Source organism: Macrotis lagotis, chromosome 3 (assembly GCF_037893015.1).
Source record: "Macrotis lagotis isolate mMagLag1 chromosome 3, bilby.v1.9.chrom.fasta, whole genome shotgun sequence".
Taxonomy (NCBI): Eukaryota; Metazoa; Chordata; class Mammalia; order Peramelemorphia; family Peramelidae; genus Macrotis; species Macrotis lagotis.
This window is the reverse complement of record NC_133660.1, coordinates 177,643,084-177,664,728: the sequence shown is the minus strand read 5'-3', so window position 1 is coordinate 177,664,728 and position 21,645 is coordinate 177,643,084. Positions and strand designations below refer to the sequence as shown.

At 36.9% G+C, this 21,645-nt stretch overlaps 1 protein-coding gene across 1 annotated transcript in view; it reads left to right on the top strand.

The window, feature by feature from the left end:
* TBC1D1 (TBC1 domain family member 1) overlaps positions 1–17,126 on the top strand; it is a 252,928-nt gene extending 235,802 nt beyond the window's left edge. The window contains exons 16-17 of the mRNA XM_074231584.1: positions 5,070–5,243; positions 15,055–17,126. Of these exons, the coding sequence (XP_074087685.1) occupies positions 5,070–5,243; positions 15,055–15,258 (378 nt within the window). The 3' untranslated portion in view covers positions 15,259–17,126. The remainder of the gene's footprint in view (positions 1–5,069; positions 5,244–15,054) is intronic.
* The last annotated feature ends 4,519 nt before the right edge of the window (positions 17,127–21,645 follow it).

The following is a 21,645-nucleotide window of genomic DNA, read 5'->3' as shown; positions in this document are numbered from 1 at the left end:
AGGCAAAGACCAACGTCTGTCACCATATTCAAAGATAAGGTCAAAATGGGTTCAGGACTTAGACATAAAGGGTGATACCATAAGCCAGTTAGGAGAACAAGGAATCGTTTATCTGTCAGATTTATGGAGAGGGAAAGAGTTCATGACCAAACAAGAAATAGAGAAGATTATAAATTTCAAAATGGATAATTTCGACTACAGCAAATTAATAGGTTTTTGCACAAATAAAACCAATGCAACCAAGAATAGAAGGAATGCAGAAGAAAGCTGGGAAACTTTTCATACTAGCATTTCTGATAAAGGACTCTAAAATATAGAGAGAACTGAGTCAAACTTATAAGAATACAAGTCTTCTCCAATTGATAAATGGTCAAAGGATTTGAACAAGAAGTTTTCAGGTGAAATTAAAGCTGAAGTCACATGGGGAAAAAATGATCCAAATTATTATTGATTAGAGAAATGCAAATCAAAGGGAATCATAAGGCTGCTTCCCCACAGACAATCTTCATAAGAGGCAGAAATAAAACCAAGTGTCCCAAATTTAGAGCCAAAAAGAAACTGCCCCTTTTGCTCCATTTCCCATCTAATGGCTGGAAGCTTATAACTCCCTTCCCTTCTTTTCTCTCTCCCCTTCCTCCTCCACATTCCCCAGAACCTCCTCCAGTGAAGCATTGCAACTCTCAGAGTCAGACAGGTGTGAGAGGCTCCCTGTGTGGTCAGTAAAACCACAGAGATGGGCTGCCAACTGGAAGTTTCTGGGTGGCCGTCAAGGACAGCCATGGCCCCATTTTGTCAAAATAATTCACTCCCTAGATCCCAAAGCCTTAAGAAGCTGTGGCCTGATCTGGGCCTGGAAGGAGAAGGAGCCCAACTCCCAATGCCAGATACAGATGTTTGTCAGAGCTGGTCCGCACCCTCCCCACCCTCCGGCCATCAGCTGGGAGCCCAGGAGCAGCTGTGCATCTAAGTACTTTGGAAAAGATCAGGCATTCCGATAGAAAAGGGCAAGCATGGCTGGTCAAATGAAAGACCCAGGGTTTTCCTTGTCATCATTTCTTCATGTTTCTTCCAGATTAATCATTGTTTGAGCCTGAAAATGAATATTCTTGCCCTTAAAGTGGCCTGCATCACAAAGAGACATTTTAGGATCCCACAGAAATGAGGTAGAGATGGATCCAAAGCTATTGTAATTTTGGGACCTGTTTATAAAAGAAGAAAACAAAAGGCATAGCAGAGGCTTTGTGAAATAGGAATAGTACCAATGTTTCTCTGTACTTTTTATACCTTTTAAAAAAAATTCTAAAGCATAGCCATTAGCCATTTCAGTGCCCAAGTCCAAGAAACTTGGATATAGACAGGATGGTTGTTTAGGAAGCAATCTATCAAATTAAATATACAGTCTCAGAAACTTAGACCTTGGATACACAGATCCTAACCTTGGCAGTCTACTATTGGCTTCAAAGCAGGCAGAATAACTTTAGGGCTATTTGTGCCATTAAAAATGGATAGCTCATTGCCTCTTTCATAGGCAGTACAGAAAACTTGGAACTGGGTAGATTCAACTGGAGCATTAAGGAGCATAAGACAGGTTTGACAAATGGAAATGTTGGCTTCATATTCTCAGCTCCAGGTGGTTGGAACTTGTATGAAAAATCTTAGGAAAACCAAGCTTGGAACTTATGGGATATTAGGTAACTAGAACAAAGTCACTTTGGGGGTGGGGCGGGCAGAAAAAGAAATTTTTTAATTGCAAAGAAAAGATAGCATCCAGCAAAGCTACTCTCCTAATTCATTGTTCTCTATTAACCAATAGCTCTATGAAAGACCTTGAATATGGTCTCAAAGTTGGGGGTCTGAACCTGAGCTATTTATTTACTACTTGTATGGCTTTGAGCAAGTTGCCTAACTTCTGGGCCTTTTCTCTGTCTGTAAAATAAGAATTTGATAACCTAAAAGGTTCCTTCCAATTGTATATCTGTGACCCCAGGAGGTCTCACTTCAGTAAGCTCATGACAGAGAACTCAGATGACAGCGGAGCCCTCCAGCCTTGGTGTAAGACAACTCTTCCTTCAACTTTTTACTTAGCTGCTTTAGTGAGACATTAATGGCCCTTCAAGCAGTCTTCCTTTCTGGAAGCAAAGATTCTGAGACCCCAAATAGGCCATGTGTGTCCTTCCACTAGAGCAAGGAGCCAACATCTCAGAACAGTTTAGAGTATTGACCTGGAGATGAAGCTATCTTTTCAGAATCCAGCATCTATTACCAGTTTGGGGTAGATTGTAAAATATGATGGCAAAACCAAGGATAGCCATGGGTTAGACAGTGAGGAAGTTATGATACAATTAGGTAATAATGATTATAGCCCAAGTTACTTCCTAGGGATTAATGAAGGACTGAAAGGTCTTGAGCTCATGATTAAGTGTAGATGATTTTTCAATCTACGTGAAAGGCTCATGACTTTGTTACTGAGACTTTTCCAGGTAAAAAGTAATTTAAATAAACCTTTCTGATGGGAAAAAATATTTGAAATATATTCATATGTTTATAAGCTTGTATGTATGAGGTATGAGTATGTGTTTGGAGAGACCAAGACAAAAAGAAATGCATTTCAACATAGATTTGGGGGACAGCGGAGGGAGTTAAACCTGTGCTTTCAACAATGTGGGGAAAGTTGTAGTCTGTCCATTCCTTCCAGCAGTCCTGTTCATCATTTCCTTTTGAACTTAGAGTGGGAAGTTGTACAGAACTCCAAGAGGTTGGTTAATAACTTACCTACAGGTCAACCCCACCAAGTATGCCAGAGTCATTTTGAACTAAGGGTCTCCTGAATCTGAATTGGACCCTCATACCCCTCAAAAGATTGTCACCTTTGTCTTGGTTTCAAGTGACCATCCTGAAAAATTGTGCGTGAATTGATTTTTTTTTTACTAATATAATCCTACTTCTATTCAACTTGGGAAGAACATTATTTAAAGCAGTCTACAATGAATCCTTTTATATTTCAGCTTTTTTAATTCAGATGTCAGTCTTAGAGTTCATTGGTCATCTTGTGTTCACAAACAACACCCCTACACTCTTGCCCCTATCCCCTCAAATCTTAGAGATGAGAGACAGAGGTCAGAGAAGTTTGAGTTAACTTATTTATCCAACATTTCACAAATATTAAGACTGATTCCAAACACACTGAAGTAAGGTCATCCATTTTGTATGGTCTGATTCTTGAACATTGGATTTTTTAAAGTGAGGCATACATGAATGTTTGGAAACTATTTAAATAATTTTGTTCTGAGCTGGGATCCATTAGTTGCTTTTTGTTATGTTAAAATGGCAAATTAGATTCTCAAACATTTGGGTTCCTTGTCCTTGAGGGCATACTTGTTGACTTAAATTGAATTACCTATGGAGGCAAAATGTGGTTTCATTGTCATCTACTGTAAAAATGAAAGACATCTGTGGTGTATGGGTAAGAAGGGTGGCATGTAAGTCAGAGGACCAGGAATTGTGTTCCAAGTTACTCTCCTTGGAGTTGTAAGCAAATCACTTAACCTCTCTCTCTATGACTCATTTTCCTCATCTATAAAACAGAGATAATAACCTCTGCCTACTATTTTGAATTGTGGGGGCAAAATAAGATGATGTATATGAAAGTTCTTTGAAAACTAAAATACTAAAAAAAAATGAAAATACTATACTAGCATCATGATTTGTTTTCAGCTATGTATGTTTTAAGTAAATATTTATATACTAAATTCAATTTGGTGTATTTATGTAATCTCCCTAATTGAAAACTAGGAAGGCAAGAGTTCATCTCGAGGAGAAAATATAGTTATTCATAAAGGAAGGTGGAACAAAATCTTTAATATTTTATTTCTTTAAATTCTGAATGTGGCTTCAAAGGGGATTAGAACATGTTCTCCCTAAAGTGACCTTATTAAAGTTTCAACATTAGCATTGTGGCTGAATATTTCTGACTGTTTTTAACCTTAACTTCACTCTGTAAATTCATTCTCTGATTAATTTGGGACTCCTCACAGAAAACCCAGTTTAACTGAGATCCCAAACTGCAAATACATTTAAGCTATCACTTAATTGTGCAATTAGAGACTACATTATTATGTTCATGGAAACAATGGAGAAAAAAATAGCCTAGGCAGCAATAAACCCTGGAGTCTCCTGAGTCTCTTTAGTATTCTGTCTACCAAGTCACACTGTTGTCCATGAGCGACCAAACAATGAGCAACTGATTCACTTCTCTGCTTTAGGGTTATTTTTCTAATGTGTGGTTTTTTCCGTCACTATTACTATTATGGGAAGGAGGACAACTCAAGCTTTGTTTCTCATCCACTCATCTATGTGGGTGACATTTGAGTTCTGTGTCCATTTCTGCATTTTTATTTTTTTGATCCAAGGAGGGTCTTTTAGTAAACACTTATAGTACATGGCTATTCTTCTGATGATGAACTATAATTAAACTTTGATCCAGTAATAGTGTAAATAGGGGCATGGGTCATTAAGAAAAACAACCCACCATTTTGGTAACATTTGGTATGATGGCCTTGAAGAGGAAAGAAATAAGCTTGTCTCTTCAAACTCTAAAAACATAATTTTACCTGGTAGAGAAATTATTCTTTAGGAAAGTTTGTGAAAGGTTTTGTCTTTCAGATAATTGGTAGTGGAAATATGAGCCTATCTTTTATTTGATTATATGTTGCCTTAAAATTGTTCTCAAGTTATTTTAAGTATTATTTTGTCTTCTCATAGGGCTTCAGGGGATAACTAATCCAAATGGTTAAGTTCTTCAAGGATAGGTTATCTTTAGTATCTCCCATAGGGTCTGGAACAAAACTAAGCATATATGCATTCATTCCACAAATACTTAATGAAGTTATCATATCTGTGAACAGAAGTGTGCTAGGGACCGGGTAGGGTAGGAGGATGGGAAGGGAGAAAGATTCAGGATGGGGGGGTGGGGAATGGGAGGGAGGGGAGATGGTGGTGAAGGAAAATCCAAAGCTTAAATAAAACAAAATGTGCTTAATAAGTGGTGGCTCCATTTCTATTGGCAACAGGTGTTTGAGATGGACATCTCCAAGCAGTTACAAGCTTATGAAGTTGAATACCATGTACTTCAGGATGAACTTATCGATTCTTCTCCACTCAGTGACAACCAAAGAATGGATAAATTGGAAAAAACTAACAGCAGCTTGAGAAAACAGAACCTTGACCTCTTAGAAGAACTGCAGGTAAGAGGACATGAAAGTGAGCCCATTGTCCTTCATTAGGGAGTTGTCCATGTGGACTTCCCCAGGGCCACAAGACCCTCCTCTCCTTATCTGTGGAATATACGATGCATGTAGTGGTTGATACAACAGTAAGGTTGTTTTGCCCTCTGATCCTTGCTATAGTCAGAGTATTCCCAAAATTGGGGGTTACCCTTCCCTGAAAATCATCCAGAGATAAAAACCAAGGCTTAGAAGGCATGTCCTCCTAAAGATCTATTTGCTAGCATAGGGGGCAGCTAGGTAGCGCAGTGGAGGAGAACCTGAGTTCAATAATAATTACCTAGCTGTGACCTTGGGCAAGTCACTGAACCCCATTGCCTTACCAAAAAAAAAAAAGAGAACACAATAGCAACAACCCAAATATTTGCTAGCATATAATGAAAGCCAAACCAAAGCAATCTGGAAGGCAATATCAACTTGTTGAGAGGAAAAGAATCAAGTCAATCAAATCAGTCAGGTTTTAATCTCATAGTTTTTTATACTCAGGTTTTGACGTAGAAAATACAAAAAGTTTGGTTGACTACATTTTAGATCTAAATATTTGTCTAATTTAATTCACATAGTTGTAACATATTGCCCCTTAGGCCTTTAGGGGGTGTCTATTCTAATCATATATCATTGAGTGTGACACATATATCATTAACCATGACAAATAAAAAATCAAAAATGTTTGGAAATTTTTTTCTCCTTGGACCTCATATACTACTTTATCTTGTTACCTCTCTGATACAATTATCATATATGATTGTTATATACATTATAGTTAACCTTTGTCTTAACTTGTGTCTTCTCTTCATACCAGATTATAAACTGCACAAGTATTGGAACTGTTTTATCAAAATTTTGTTTAACAGCTCCTTTCAGAGTACTCTGCACACTGAAAATACTTAATAAATTCTTAAAATTGAATTGAATTTACATTTCAGAAAGAGTAGTATTTTGCCATAAAATTGTGGTCATAGTTCTGCTAGTGACTTTTTCTGTGCCTTTGGACAGATCACTTAATCTCTCAGTTTCTTCTTCTGTAAAATGGGGGTGATGGTATCTATCATCCTATTTACCTTTTAGGATTCTTGTAAAGATCTAATGAGATAATGTCTGTAAAAACAAGGAAAAAGTGGGCAGCTAGGTGGTATAGTGGATAGAGCACCGGCCCTGGAAGTCAGGAGTACCTGAGTTCAAATCTGGCCTCAGACAACTTAATAATTACCTAGCTGTGTGGCCTTGGGCAAGCCACTTATAACCCCATTTGCCTTGGAAAGCCAAAAAAAAAAAAAACACCCAAGAAAAAAGTGTACAATTCTATGCAAATATATGGAGGTATTAATATTATATAAGGGGTTTTCAACATCAGTGAGAAACTTTTTATGGTGAAAGCATCTTTTTTCTTTAATCTGTGTGGAGACATTTTACATAATTTGACAGTGTATATGCCATAAATTAGTAGTCTTATTCAAGATCTTTGTAATTCAAATCATAATAGTGTCTTGACTGAAGATTATTTATCAGTGATAACAGAGTACTCAACTTTTCAGTTGTCTAAAAAACTAAAAAAAAACTAAAAAAATCAGGTCTACTGTAAAAGACCATTCAAGCAAAGTTCATACATTGGCCATATCTATAGCAGTGGTGTTTTGTTTTGTGGAAGATCAAGGATAATTTAAAAAAATATTCATTGGAGTACATAGTAAGACAGATTCCTGTAATTCATCTGTTTTTGAAGGATTGAGCTATGGTATCTGCTGCAAAACTCCTATAAATACTTAGGGCTGGAGGACCCCTGAAGTCATCAGACTCTTAAAATTCTAATCCCTCATGGGGATAGTGGTATCAAGAGGTAGAGCTAGCCTGTGAGTCTGTGTGCAGCAGGTTAAAATGACCCCAAAACAAACATCATGAAAGCTTTCCAACAAAACCAATCTCTAGAACAGAAACAAGCATCTTGACTCTTAGGATAGTTTTCACTGGCAGAGTTCACAAGGCCAGGGCATCAGGGAAATTAGGCAGGAGTGTCCTCCTGAGAGGGTGGCATTTCAGGGAAGCTCAGGTTGGTGCCTTTCACAGGAGAGTCCAAAGCATTAAGGAGGGATCAGGGACAAGAGATCTTTCTGACATTACTATCTTTGAGCTGACTATAAGCCATCAAACTTAAGGATATGTGCCCAATACTGGACTAAGTAAGTGCTGACTGGTGTCTCATCCAAAATTCTCATTTTATAGGGGAAGACCCCCAGGTGCAAAAAAGGTATTGCCATTCCTGGCAGGCTTGGATCTAGAAGACTAGACTTTTGACCCCTGGGCCAGTGATCTTGTTTCCTCCTATATGTGTGTTTGTATTGTACTCTCAGTCAATCATCCAACCTTTATTAACATCCCCTTTATATCAAGAATACTTTCAGGCCCTGCAAGACCAAGAGAAAAAAGACAGAGCCATTAGTGGGATGTACAGGTACCCTCCTTAAGGAGGGGGAAGCACTAGAAGCTGGGGGATCTGGGAGAAAACCGCCACCTTCTGTAGGATGTGGCCCTTGGGTTTGGCTAGAAGGTCTCTAAGGATTCCAAGAGGTAAAGAGGAAGTCCAACTGCAGACACAGGGAAGAGCTTGTGAGCAGAGAGATTGCAAGTCCAGGGAGGCCGGGCTCTGGAGGAACTAGGGAGCCCACCCGCTTATCGAGGAGAGGATGCTGCTGCCTCTTGGAATATCATGGTCGCAGCTGGCGTGGGGAAGTCTCGGGGGGAGAAGACTTCAAGCAGGTAGAACTTGGGTGTTGGAATAGGTCAGGCAAGCAGTGATGAAGCTCTTAAAGGATCTCCTTTCCCACTTCTAACACCTTCATAATGGCTAATATAGTTGTATTTTACATAAATACAGGAAATATTTATGATCTATTTTCAGTGATTTGTCTCATTTTTTTTCTAAATAGGAAAGCTCTTTTATTTGTCCATTTAACACAAGTACCAAATGGCTGTTTATTTCCTTAAACTTGTTTTAGAATGTAAATTAGTAGGGCCAGAAAGTTTATTATTTCACTAGGTTTCACGATACTATCTCTGAGGCCATTTGTAAATATTATTTAGTGATGTTGATTTGGCCTATGGGTTGGCCAGCAAGTTAACACATGCTAGGTAGGTCATCTTAGTGCTTCCAGAGAAGTGTGAAATTGCTCCCTCTCTTCAAGTAGAATATAGTCTGAAAAAAAAGAAGACATACATGCCCAGCAATACATGGTTATACATGTATCACCTATATCAGATTGCTCGCTTTCACAGTGGAAAGGGAGGAAAGGGAGGGAGGGAGAAAAATGTAGAACTCAAAATCTTACAAAATATGAATATTGAAAACTATCTTTATATATAATTGGAAAAAATAAAAATATATTATAAACTATTTACATTTAACTAGAAAAAATTAAAAAAATAAGGGATGATACAATCAATTGCTGAATTGTGTAAAGCAGATTGTAAGTGATGTGATGAATTCAGAGAGGAATCCTTGTGGACTGAAACAGTGGAAAACCCTTAAGAATGAGTCAGGTGTCAGAGTATTACAGTGTGATGGGTTTGGTTATTTTAAGCACATGCCAACATAAGCAACCTCTGTTAATATTACTACTGATGCTGAGGGTAGATGGGGAAAATGATACTAGGTCATAGGGAGAAGACAGAATCAATCAGACTTATTTGGCCTTGGTTTTCTTTTCCAGGGTGAATTTTTTTTCACTAGAAAAGGCAAAACAAAAAAATGACTGTTACGTAGATCAAGCCCAAGTTGAGGAGGAATATAATAACAGAATAGCTAGTTGTAGGGGCGGCTAGGTGGTGCAGTGGATAAAGCACCGGCCCTGGAGTCAGAAGTACCTGGGTTCAAATCCGGTCTCAGACACTTAATAATTACCTAGCTGTGTGGCCTTGGGCAAACCACTTAACCCCATTGGCCTTGCAAAGACCTAAAAAAAAATAGCTAGTTGCTCCTGAGCATGTCAAGTCATTAGTCCCAAATAAACTACAATCCAGAGCATGAAAGAATTGTTGGGTGTTGTTGCTGAGTGTTGTCAGTGACCTTTGAAAAATCAACATGAGTTATGCAAACTGTAGGCCAGAAAATTTGCCTTTGATATCTGGCAAAATTCTAGGTGAGCATATTGAAAAGGAAGCAATAACCAAAAAAAGCCAGTATATCTTCTCATCAAGAATAGATAATGCAGGGGCAGCAGCTAGGTGGTGCAGTAGATAGAGCACCAGCCCTGGAGTCAGGAGGACCTGAGTTCAAAGCTGGCCTCAGATAGTTAATAATTACCTAGCTGTGTAGCCTTGGGCAAGCCACTTAACCCCATTTGCCTTGCAAAAACTAAAAAAAAAAAAAAATGCCATATTAACCTTTTTTTCTCCTGTGAAACACTTATTAAGTCAGGGGAATACTGTAGAAATAATTGGTTTATCTTACATTTCTACCTCTATGGGAAGAAAAAAAATGGCGAGATATGGGCTAGTGTGATGATAAGCATGTAGACACCTAGATTTGGGGCATTGAATCCTCCCACCCAAGAGCTCAACATCAATCTGGAAAAAAGTCTGTAGAGTCATGCCTTGGAGACTTGTCCTTGGCCATGTGTGCTATTTAGTATTTTTATCAAAGACCTCAATGAGGACTTATATGATATTGAAAGCCTGACTCTTAATTCCAGCATCCTCTTAGGTCAGGTTCAAAGTTGGGACAAACCAAGATATTCCCAAATCACTGACCATTTTACATAAGGAGGTTTCCTTTGCCTCAATGCAACAAAGCTATAGTGGCACTTAGCTTTTTGGCAGGTGATCCCCCTTTTCTTCCTCTAGGTGAAAATGAATCTGATGAAAAGGACTGGGGAAAGTGACTTTTGTGATTTTGGGTATCCATCGTGTTTCTGGAGCTTTTTTACACCCTTCGATGACCAGGAAATTGCATTAGGGAAACCAAAGCCCCAGGAACAGCTTTGCCTTCTTTAAGCTAAAGCTCCTGCCTGTTGTGGGTGGGAAGAAAGAAGCAACATCAGGGAGTTGCTGACCCTCTCAGAAGATCCCATGCTTATCAAACAGGCATATGGCTTCAACACCAATAACGTGGGTATCAAAGTCAGGATCCAAAAAGGTCTTCATGGTGAGCCAAATTTGAATCGGAAAAATTTAACAATAAATTTAAATACAGCAGATTACAGGTTTAGAAATGAAAGGAACCTTATCTAAATCCAAACTCCTCATTTTACATTTGAGAAACTGAGGGTCTGGAAAACTTAGACTTTTTAAAAATTAATTTAAAAAATGTTTTGAAAATGTTAAACATTAATCAGTACAACCACCCAAACTTTAGCAACCATCTACAGTTATTTTAATGACTTGTATTTCTAGAATTACTCAAGAAGTTTCACTTGTATTTCTAGTTTTACTCACAAGCAGTTTCATTTGTACAGTTAAAGAAAAGTAGAGTCTATTATGAAGAATGTAGGTTTGTAGATTGATTTTTGAAGAAGAGACAAGTTCGAATTTCCTTGACAATTTCAGTAACATAGAACATAACCTTGAATCCAGAAATAAGGGAGAAAATTTTCTGAATAGCCAGAATGGTTGTTTAGAAAATCTTATTTATGTATTCTACTTACAGAAAAGCCCCTTTGTTTCAAACATATTTGAAAAAAAAATTATTCTGAATGTAAGACCAAATTAAACAAACAATTCATATACAGAGTAGAACAGAAAAAGATGGCATGTGAAACTGTGAATCTTTTATGCACAGCTTGCTTTTCCTTATAAGCAGACTTAACTCATCTTTTTCAGAGTTGTGTTGCTTCTCTTCATTTCTTTCTGGTCTAGTTTCTGTTCTCTTCTTGCATTCAAAATAAATGTTTCAGTGTCCTTTTTCTTAGTTACCCTTTTGTTCACCTCACCACCTACCCACCCCCAAATTGGGAAAAAAATGTAAGAAATATATGGAATCAAAAAAATTCTCACATTTCTGAAAACATAAGCCTCATTTTGTACTAGGGGACGGACCAGAAGAGCAGAAGATTGCTTCATCAGCCATCTGAAATCAGGATTGTTCATTTCATTGATTAATATTCTTTCCTAGCTTTGTATCTAAAATTGTTGTTATTGTATGCATATATATATATATATATATATATATATTTCTTTTTAATTGTTTTTAACTGATTTTGATTATTTTACTTATCTTAGCACCAGCTTCCTCATTTTTAAAAGGGGAATAGTTCTTTCTATTCCTTCTTGCCTCTTAATGTTGCTGAGACTTTTTACTTCCCTTCAAACCTTGATAGTAGTACTTTCCTTGCCCCCCAAATTACCTTTAAAAACTTCTATTCACTTTGTACATATTTTATTTCTGAGTGCATTTTGTATGAATCTGTGTTATGCTGTCTTCTCCAGTAAAATATAAGATCCTCTAGGGCAGAAACTATTACATTATTGCCTGTGTATGCCAGTGGCTAGCATAAAGGATTCAATCAATACTTATTGACTTGATGATCATGTAAGACACTATGTGATATTAAGAATGTTATTTCCTTCTAAGACAAATAGGGTCCTAATAACTAAACCAGGGAGATAAGTCAATTTTACCCACATCTCTAAATGATTCTTGATGTAAAATATTAAACTAAATATGACCTTAGAGGATATTAAAATATATATACTCTGACCAACTTTTATTTACACCAGAATCACAGGATTAGGTCAATTTTAGGAAAACTACAAACATATAATAGACCATAGTAGTAACAAAAACAATTAAAGTTATAAATTTTTTCAGTAGATCGACAAACAAACTTCACCCATTTATATTAAAAAATACCAGAAATCAGGGGTAGCTAGATGGAGCAATGGATAGAGCACCAGGCCTGGAGTCAGTAGTATCAGAGTTCAAATCCGGTTTCAGACATTTAATTACCTAGCTGTGTGACCTTGGGCAGGACACTTAACCCCACTGCCTTGCAAAAAAATAAAAACAAAAATGCCAGAAAGAAGAATAATAAATGGTCCTTTACTTAATATATTAAAAGAGTATCTAAAACCAAGAGCTACCATTATATGTAATTGATAATCATTAGAGGCCTTTGCTGTAAGATCAGGATAAAGCAATTATGCTCAGCATCACTACTCACATTTGATTTGTTTCTAAAAAGTCTCTTTCACAATACAAGAAAAATAAATTATGCAAAGAATTATTGCTTTTGCAGAATATTATAGTGCAGAAAATCCTAAAGATTAAAGTAAGAACTAATAGAAACATTAACTTTAGTAATATAAGATGTAAAATAAATCCATCAATATTGTTAACCTTCCTGTGTATTTTCAGTAAAACCTGGCTGGGGAAAGGGGGGGTTGATTGAAATTTACTACAGAATATACAAAGAATCTGGATGTCCATGTATCAAGATACATGGGAATTATATTAATACAGCTCCAAAACACTACAGAAATAAAGGAAGATTTAATAACAGGAGAGGAATTAATTGCTCATGGCTGGAATGTTCTGACATAACTTAAATAATTATTACCTAAATTAATTTACGAATTCAGTAACATACCAAGCTGCAAAAGATTCATTTTCTAGAACTAGACCAAACTGTAACAAAATTAATCTGGAAAAACAAAGCATCTCAAGAATCTGGAAAAACAAAGCATCTCAAGATACGTGATGAAGGGAAGGAAGGGGACCTAACAATACCAGATCTCAAACTATCCTATGAAAATCTAAACAAATTATTTGATGCTGCTTAAAAAAAGAGATAACTTGATAAATGGGACAGATTAGGAACAGATCCAGAAGCAATTAAGCCATAGCAACATAGTGTTTAATAAACCGAATGAAGGATACAAACTACTGAGATAAGTTTGACAGAAATAACCAGGAAGTATGACTGCGGTCTGGCAGAAATTAGACTTAGTTCAAAGCTCACATGATATGCCACAACAAATTTCAAATAATTACATGATCTAGATATAAAAGTTCATAAATGTAAACAAATTTGAGAATACGAAGAGGTAGTTTGTACTGTATGAAATTTTTTTAAAAATTGCATAAATAAATAATTCAGAGTTAGGTGGAAAACTTAATTCAAAAAATTTTGCAGCATAGTTCTCTGATGAAGGTCTAATATCCAAGTTAAATAGGACATTGATACAAATATATTTTTAATGATTAATAGCCACAGGATATGAATAAATAAGCAATTCTCAAGGGAAGAAATTCAAGAAATTAGCAGTCATAAAAACATAATCCAAATCACTATTCAGTCAGTGAATTAAAACAAATTCTGGTTCCGTTCCCTGGCCTTCAATTTGGAGAAAATAGCAGAAAAAGAAAATGTCAGTTTTTGGAACAACTATGGGAAAACTAACACTGCTGAGAGGACTTTCGAGTGGTTTCCTTATTCTGAAAGTAACTATACTCAGTAATAAAATTCTTTATACCTCTTAACCCAATGATAACCATTGCTAGGTATGTACACCCCCGAAAGAGATAAAAAAAAGACACGAATGTACAAAAAAATATGTTTAATGGATACAGAATTGGAAACAAAGTTGCTGATCATCAGTTGGAGAAATATATGAAGAAATTATGGCATATTAATATGTAAGTGGAATATTATTGTCCAAGATGGAACCAGGAGAACTGTTAATCCAGTGACCACTCGAAACTACAGAAGTTTGATGATGAAGCATGTCTCGCTCTTCTTGGGTATAAACTGAGTTGTACCAATACAATACAAATTTCTTTTGCTTCAGTGATAAGGTCTTTTTTTTTTAGGAGGGGAAAATGTAGTGATTGTGATTTAAAAAAAATTTTACATCATTAATGAGACATTTTTAAATACATAAAAGGGGACATAAGTAATAGCAGGGATATGATGGTACTATCACATTAAATTGAATATATTTTTCCTAAAATTGTACTTGATTCATGGTTTCATATATAACCTCCTTTTCTGGCATTCATATCTAGAAATGAATATATTTGAATACATAGAAATATATATGAATAGAGAGTATATATAGAATATATATTGAAACTGACATACTTTTTTATAAAGTTCATATATGAATCTGTTCTGACATTTGTATCTAGAAATGAATATATTTTTCTGGTTCATAATAATCATTTTTAAAAATAGTATTGCAATAACTGATAAAATTAGTGGGGGGATAGGGATCAGAGAGGAGGAAAGAACAATATCAAAGCCCAAAAGCCAGAGTCTGCTCAACCTAGATGTTACAGCACAATATGATAATTCATCAAGGTCTTAAATGGACCTTAAAGGAATCTATGATTCTAAGGCAAGGAGATGTATATTACAATTTAGAAAGCTTTTCATCAAAAAATGATTTAGATTGTTTTAAAATGTGTACTTAAAGGAGTAAATTTCATTTATTTGGAGAATTCATTTATGTGAAAAGTCTGATTTCATTACAAAGCTAAATGGACATATGGCTACAGTAATTGAGTTCCATGGTTTAAAAGTTAGTCATTTTAGATGTTGAATGTGTGAATACAAAACCTTCTTCATCACCATAAGCTTAGCAAAATAGAAAGTAGATGACAGGAGCAAAAATAGATGGTTGTTAGAATGACTTGTATTCTATACCCACATATACACAAACTAGTTCGCCATTGGTTAGAGCAGTCAACCAATCTCAGTATATCAAACCACAAGACATAGGGGGAGTTGGTGTTCCTTTCCTTTTCCATTGGATGAAGAAGTTCTTTTTCTTAACCTTCCAGATTGCCAATGGGAAGATCCAAAACCTTGAAGCCACCATCGAAATGCTCATGGCCAATGAGAACAAACTGAAACAGACAGCCTTGGCTTTAGAACTGGAAAGGTCAGCCCTCCTACAGACAGTGGAGGAGCTACAGAAGAAAGCCGCTGAGCTGGGGAATGGAGATCCCGGCCTTGGCAAGCCGGAGCTCATAGAAGACAACTAATGACCAGCTGGTGACTGGATGAGCTCCCCCAAAAAAGGGGCAAGGGGAAAACTGCCGAGGCAATGTCACCAAGAGGGCTCTTGCACCATCTGCACGATTGTCCATGCCTTAGCCAAGTCAGACAGACAGAGGAGTTGGATCTGGTAGAGAGAAACATGTTTCTCAGGGAGGAAACTCTTGCTTTGTTATCATGGGAAGTTCTTTTGACCTAAAACAAATGCATTTTAAAAAAAATTGGGAGGAGTGAGAGATGTTCAGTATTTTTCTTCTTAGTCCCTACAATCTTCTATCTCCCCATCCATGCCGTTTACTATACTCTAAAAGATTTAGATAGCCCTCTGATATGAATAAATGCACTTTTATGTTATATTGTATTCCTGCCTTATACTTCAGTACCCCCCCCATGCAAAAGAATATGCAAAATACTGAGGTTTTTCCAAAGCATGATGGGATAAAGGTACCTCCTTTGGCAGGGACCATGATGAAACAGCCCTTAGAAGTAGTCTTCTTTGATCAGACCTTTGACATCACTCATGGGGTTTCCTTTCTCCCAAGCTGGGGCACTGTTCATCCATGTTATAAATGATAGACAACCGTTGGAGGTGTCTAAGGCCATTTGTGAAACTCCAGAATCTTAGGCTTAATTGTTAACCTTTCATATTTGGGGAGAGGGGTTGTCTTTTGGGGGTTTTTTATAAACATTTTATTAAAGGGTTTTTGTTGTTATTGACTGTTAATCCTCTCTCCCTTTAGTACTGCTGACCAATGTAAATGATGAATGTTTCATGGAAATAACATAATTTTAGACTCTACCAAATCCTTCTAAGTTTGCCAAATGTCTATGACATTTACAGCTTTGTGTAGGGGGTTTATATCCATATTGTAAAGCGTCATTTATTTATTTATGCATGGCTGTATCCTGGGATACAGCCTAATGCTCTTCCATTTGTGCCTAACTCATTTCTTGGAAAACAGTATTTTCAGATATTTTCAAACATAATAGGGAACTCTGTTACCTTTTAAATGTACCACAGTTTTAACATTTACACAGCCCTTTAAGGTTTACAAAGTACTTTCCCTGATAGGTAAATAACATAATGAATGTTATTCCCATTTTAAAGATGAGGAAGCTGAGCCTCAGAAAAGTTCAGTGATTTGCCCATTGTCACAGAACTAGTAATCTTCAGAATCAAAGCTTAAATGGAATTCTCCTGACTACAAGATCAGCATTCTTGCCATTACTTCCCCCTCTCCATCCCTATCCCCATGTAACTAAATAAAATGAAGTTCAATGTATGCCTTCCTTAAAGTATACCTTTCAACTTAGTCTCTTTGTTTTGCAAAGAACTCCTTCACTGCAATTCTCAGGATAAAAATATACTTTGTATGAAAATGCCCATGAAAACTGGATTATTTTAATATCTTGACTGTAAAATAAAGCATTAAATTTGGGGAGGGACAGTGGAGGCCTAAACACTTCCATTTTTTTGTTCTAATCATTCTGGTTCTTAAATTTTGAAAGCACAGCACATCTCTCCTATGCCAGAGAGGAGTCCTCCTGCCTCATACTGGGTCAATTGGGAAGGAACTTTTAACAAAACAAACCCTGGGGTGTCAAGAAAGAGTTGTAGGCTTGAATCATTGCAGACACTGCATCCCTGTCATTTCAGTAAGAGAGATTGTGATCCTTCTGTCTCATCTTCCTGACAAAACTCCCAGAACTCTGTTCTCATTGTGGGAACCTTGCCTTCCCCAATCGTTCATTTGATGCTCTGAATGTAATATTTAGTCCTTTTGGTGCCCCACTATTCAAGTCCATTGGCTTTAGGTTAAGGAAGCAATAAAATGGTGAATCATCCTCATCAGGATTTCTGTGTGTATGTGTTTTGTTTTGTGTCTTGTCTTGATTTGAATTTTAAGCCCAGGAATAGAATGCCAAATGAGTTCTTCAGGGGTCAAAGGAGTCTTTCAGAAATATGAATGAAAATATTTCAAATATTATCCTTTCCTTTATCTCCTTAGCTTGTCTCTTCCTGCCTCCACCCCGCCTCCCAACTCCCTTCCAGGTTGCAACAATTTTTGCTGTGTTAAAAATTATGGTGGACTAAAGAGTGGATCCATCACTAGATTGCCAGAATTTAAATCATCTGCATCACCCCAAAAGTCAGGCCAGGGAATGTTTGGGTCTCCCACTGCCTCTTCCAAAGGATAGTCCATATATTCAGTCTGCCAGAAAAAAAAAAATTGAAAACCCATGTTCTGGAGGTAGAGCTAAAGAAAAGCTTCCTTCCAGTTCCTTCCTTTCCATGTCTGTATCCATCTTTGGAGGTGGAAAAACCAAATGAGGGGGCTATTTCTTGAATTCCAGCAGCTGAGGTAGAGAACATCTTCAATGAGTAAGCCAGGTGGTAGAATCTGGAGGAAGGATGGAAGGCTCTGGGTGGTGAAGGGATTTGTGCTTCTTGTTTGAAATTTTCAGGGGCTATGCCCATTTTTGCTGACCATTTCATGGTAAGCCAGGAAGAAACTGGCTTTAAAGGAAATCCAGACCAACTTCCTGCTCTATAAACAACACTTACTTTTTGGTTTCCCCACTGGAAGATTTTCCCTTTTTTAAAGTTCTTTCCTGACATCTCTGGAATTGGCCAGAACTAGAGAAAAGCTGAACAATTTATGTTATTGGTCTTTCTGGGATTTGGGCCATGGTTCAGATGTTCTCCTGACACCTGTCGCCAGGTAGCCAGTTTTGATGATTCCAGTTGTCAGAATTGACAATATTAACTTTTCTCTATTCCAGGCTTCAAAGCCCACTGAGCCTTGTGCCATCTTTCTATCTCTGGACTTTAGTGGTAGATGATGATGGTGCAAAGTTCCACTCGTATGGCAAAGGACTTTTTGTTATATAGATTAGTTGGTTGTTTTAGAAACACTGCAAACCCATGTACGTCTGTCTTTGAACATACTATCCCTGTCCTTGCCCTTAGGATCTTGGTGAAGCCATGCCCAGCAAACTATATAGTTGAGTAGGGTAGAAAGGAGCTGAATTGTATAATTGTTATGAATCATTGTTTTTACAACTATAATGCCCATTTTTTAGGACAACTATAAATAGCCCAGTCGATATAATACAACTTTAAGTATTATTCTTGCTGGTAGAGAAAAATTATAATGATTTTTTTATATAAGATAATGGGGTGCCCAAGGTCACACAGCTAGGCAATTAGTGTCTGAGGTCAGAGAGAGAACAGCCAAGCAGTGATGGCTGGGCCTTAGAGAAGATTGTGGCCCTGAGCGTCTGTCCAACCCAGGTTTTTATGTCTTGCATCTCATCCAGAGGGCAAAATGTGAACTCCCCCTATACTGTACCCAGAATTAGCTAGAGGGTAAAGCCTAAGATCAGGATACAAATTTTATGTTAAACAATGAATCAGTGGTAATGGGGATTTCCAACCAATTTGAACAGATTATAAATTATTTCTGTTACAATCATAATTCTCGACTTCTACTCAGTTTACATCTCAAGAGTAGGTGGGAGGCAATTTACATCTCCACCCAATTTCTACATTCATAATTTTCTTCATTTTTCCCCTGCATCATTATGACAAGATCCAAAAAGATCTCAAAGGGTAAAGTATTGGACTAATAAGATGAAATTCAGTAGGAACAACTACAAAGTCTTACACTAAGCACAAAGAAATCAGTTTAATACTGAACAAAGCATCTTTAAAAAAGATTCTTTTGAAAAAGATCTGGGGGTTTTAGTGGATTGCAACTTCAATAAATGAGTCACTTGTGGTCTGTGGCAACTTAAAAAAAATGCCAGAACTTATCTTGAATTTCTTTAAGAGAGGCATTGCTAAACTGTGGTAGATGTATGTCATGGAATGCTATTGTTCTATTAGAAACCAAGGAGGGATGGAAATTCAGGGAATCCTGGAGGGATTTGCATGAACTGATGCTGAGTGAGATAGCAGAACCAGAAAAACACTGTACACCCTAACAGCAACATGGGGGTGATGATCAACCTTGATGGACTCGCTCATTCCATCAATGCGATAATCAGGGACAATTTTGGGCTGTCTGCAATGGAGAATACCATCTGTATCCAGAGAAACAACTGTGGAGTTTGAACAAAGACCAAGGACTATTACCTTTAGGAAAAAAAAAAAACCTGATATCTTATTGTCTGATCTTGTTATCTCTTATACTTTACGTTTCTTCCTTGAGGATATGATTTCTCTCTCATCACATTCAATTTGGATCAATGTATACCATGGAAACAATATAAAGACTGGCAAATTACCTTCTGTGGGGGGTGGGGGCAGGGAAGTAAGATTAGGGGAAAAATGTAAAACTGAAAACAAATAAAATCTTCAAAAAAAAGAGGGATTGCTAGAATCAGATGTTAGCAAAGAAATGATATAAATTTCCCCCACATATACCCTAGCAAAGATTCAAAATATCATTTCAATTATTGATTAAGAAATCCAAGGAGAATCAATACTTGGCTCCATCTGACTGAACTGTATGAAAGGACAGCTGGTATGTCTCCCCCATTGGGGAAACAAATGAAAAGACAGCTGAAAATTGTAATGGATGGATGGGAAAGAGTCAATCAATAAATATTTATTAAGAAGTACAAAGGGGTCGGCTAGGTGGCACAGTGGATAGAATACTGGCCCTGGAATCAGGAGGACCTGAGTTCAAACCTGGCCTCAGACACTTGATAATTGCCTAGCTCTGTGATCTTGGACAAGTCACTTAACCCCATTGCTTTGAATAAAACTAAAATTTTTTAAAAATTATAAAAAGAATTAAATACAAGACACAGGATACAAAGAATGGCAGAAGATAGTCCCTGTCCTCAAGTAACTTACAATCTAATGGGGGGAAGTAACACAAAAAGAAGCTGAATGGGTGTGGGTGCAATGAGGGGGCAGCTGCCATCCTTAAGTAGTAGAAAGGCCGCAAGTCCCCACAAATCTGACCTGAGATGCTTGAGGGTCCAGAAAACTACAGGATTTTGATTACAGGTGATCAAGGTGGTCTTGAAAATTGCCCTCATTCTAAGGCCAGATACTAAGGAGATATGGGAGCTGGTGAAAGGATCCCAGGAAACTGAGGTCAGAACTAAATATGGCCAGAACAGCTCATTCAGGAGTGGAGAAGAAGATGGGAACCTGATATTCATCTCAAACCAGAAAATGAAACTGGAGACTTGAGGGAACAAAAGATAATGTTGATGTCAAGAAAAAATGTTGTGTCAAAAGGTAAAAGGTAAAAACCGGAAAAAAGAAACTCCACAGCACTTACAGGCAGAATCTGGAGTGGGGTGGGGGGCAGGGGAGGGATAGAAGGGAATGGAGGGAAATTCAGTAAAATTGGAGGAAAATAAATAGCTTAGAAAAGAAATTGGAAAAACTTAAGTCATATGTGCCCTGGAAATTAGAATGGACCAAAAGAAATTGAGGACTCCATGAAATAAGAAATAGAAGGGACTACAAACCTCAAAAGCAACTGACCTGGGAAATAGGTGAAAGAGAGATAATTAAAGAATCAATAAATTATAAATGAATATTACCCAAACTCTGAAAATCAAAGAAAAGTCTAAGAAAGTTGGTAGCAAAAAAAATTGATAAATAAAAATCAGGAACTATTTTTTTAAAAATTAAATGATTACATGAAATTGTTACCTAATCTGATAAAACAGAGAAAGAAAAAAATTAAATTGCCTGTACTAAAAGCCAAAAAGGGAAATTAACAAGAAATGAAGAGGAAATAAGGGAAAATATTAGAAACTATTTTGGCAAATTATGTGAGAACAAAATCAGCAAATGACATGGATGAGTATAAAAATAAAAATAATTGGACTAATAACAGTAAGTAGATATCTAATTCAATTCAAAATAGAAATTGGACAAGCCATAAATTCCCAAAGAGAAAAAAAATTCAGGACTCTGAGATAGATTTACAAGTGAATCCTATAAAATAGTCAAAAGATAACTAATTCAATTTACATAGATTATTTGCAAAAATATAAAAAATTCTACAGATTCTGTGGGAAAAAATAATCTCAAAATTTTTTTTAAAATATGGGTCTCCCCATCTCATCCAGGTTAGAAATGCAATACTTGCTGTTGTTTCTCCTTTGTTGTAGAAGAATTATAGTATGATATCTTGACTGATACATAAATTGGATTTAAGAGAAGCAAAGTTGCAGTCATCAACCTCACTCGCTCTTCCAGAGTCACGGAAATTCAATGGCAAGATGGAAGTCAGGATGGCTTTTCTTTTCTTGGGAAGCAGAGGATGGATGACCTTGGTTGGCATCTTTGATGTCTGACCCAAGTTCTAAGTCCTCCACAGAACCTGCTTCAATCACCTTCA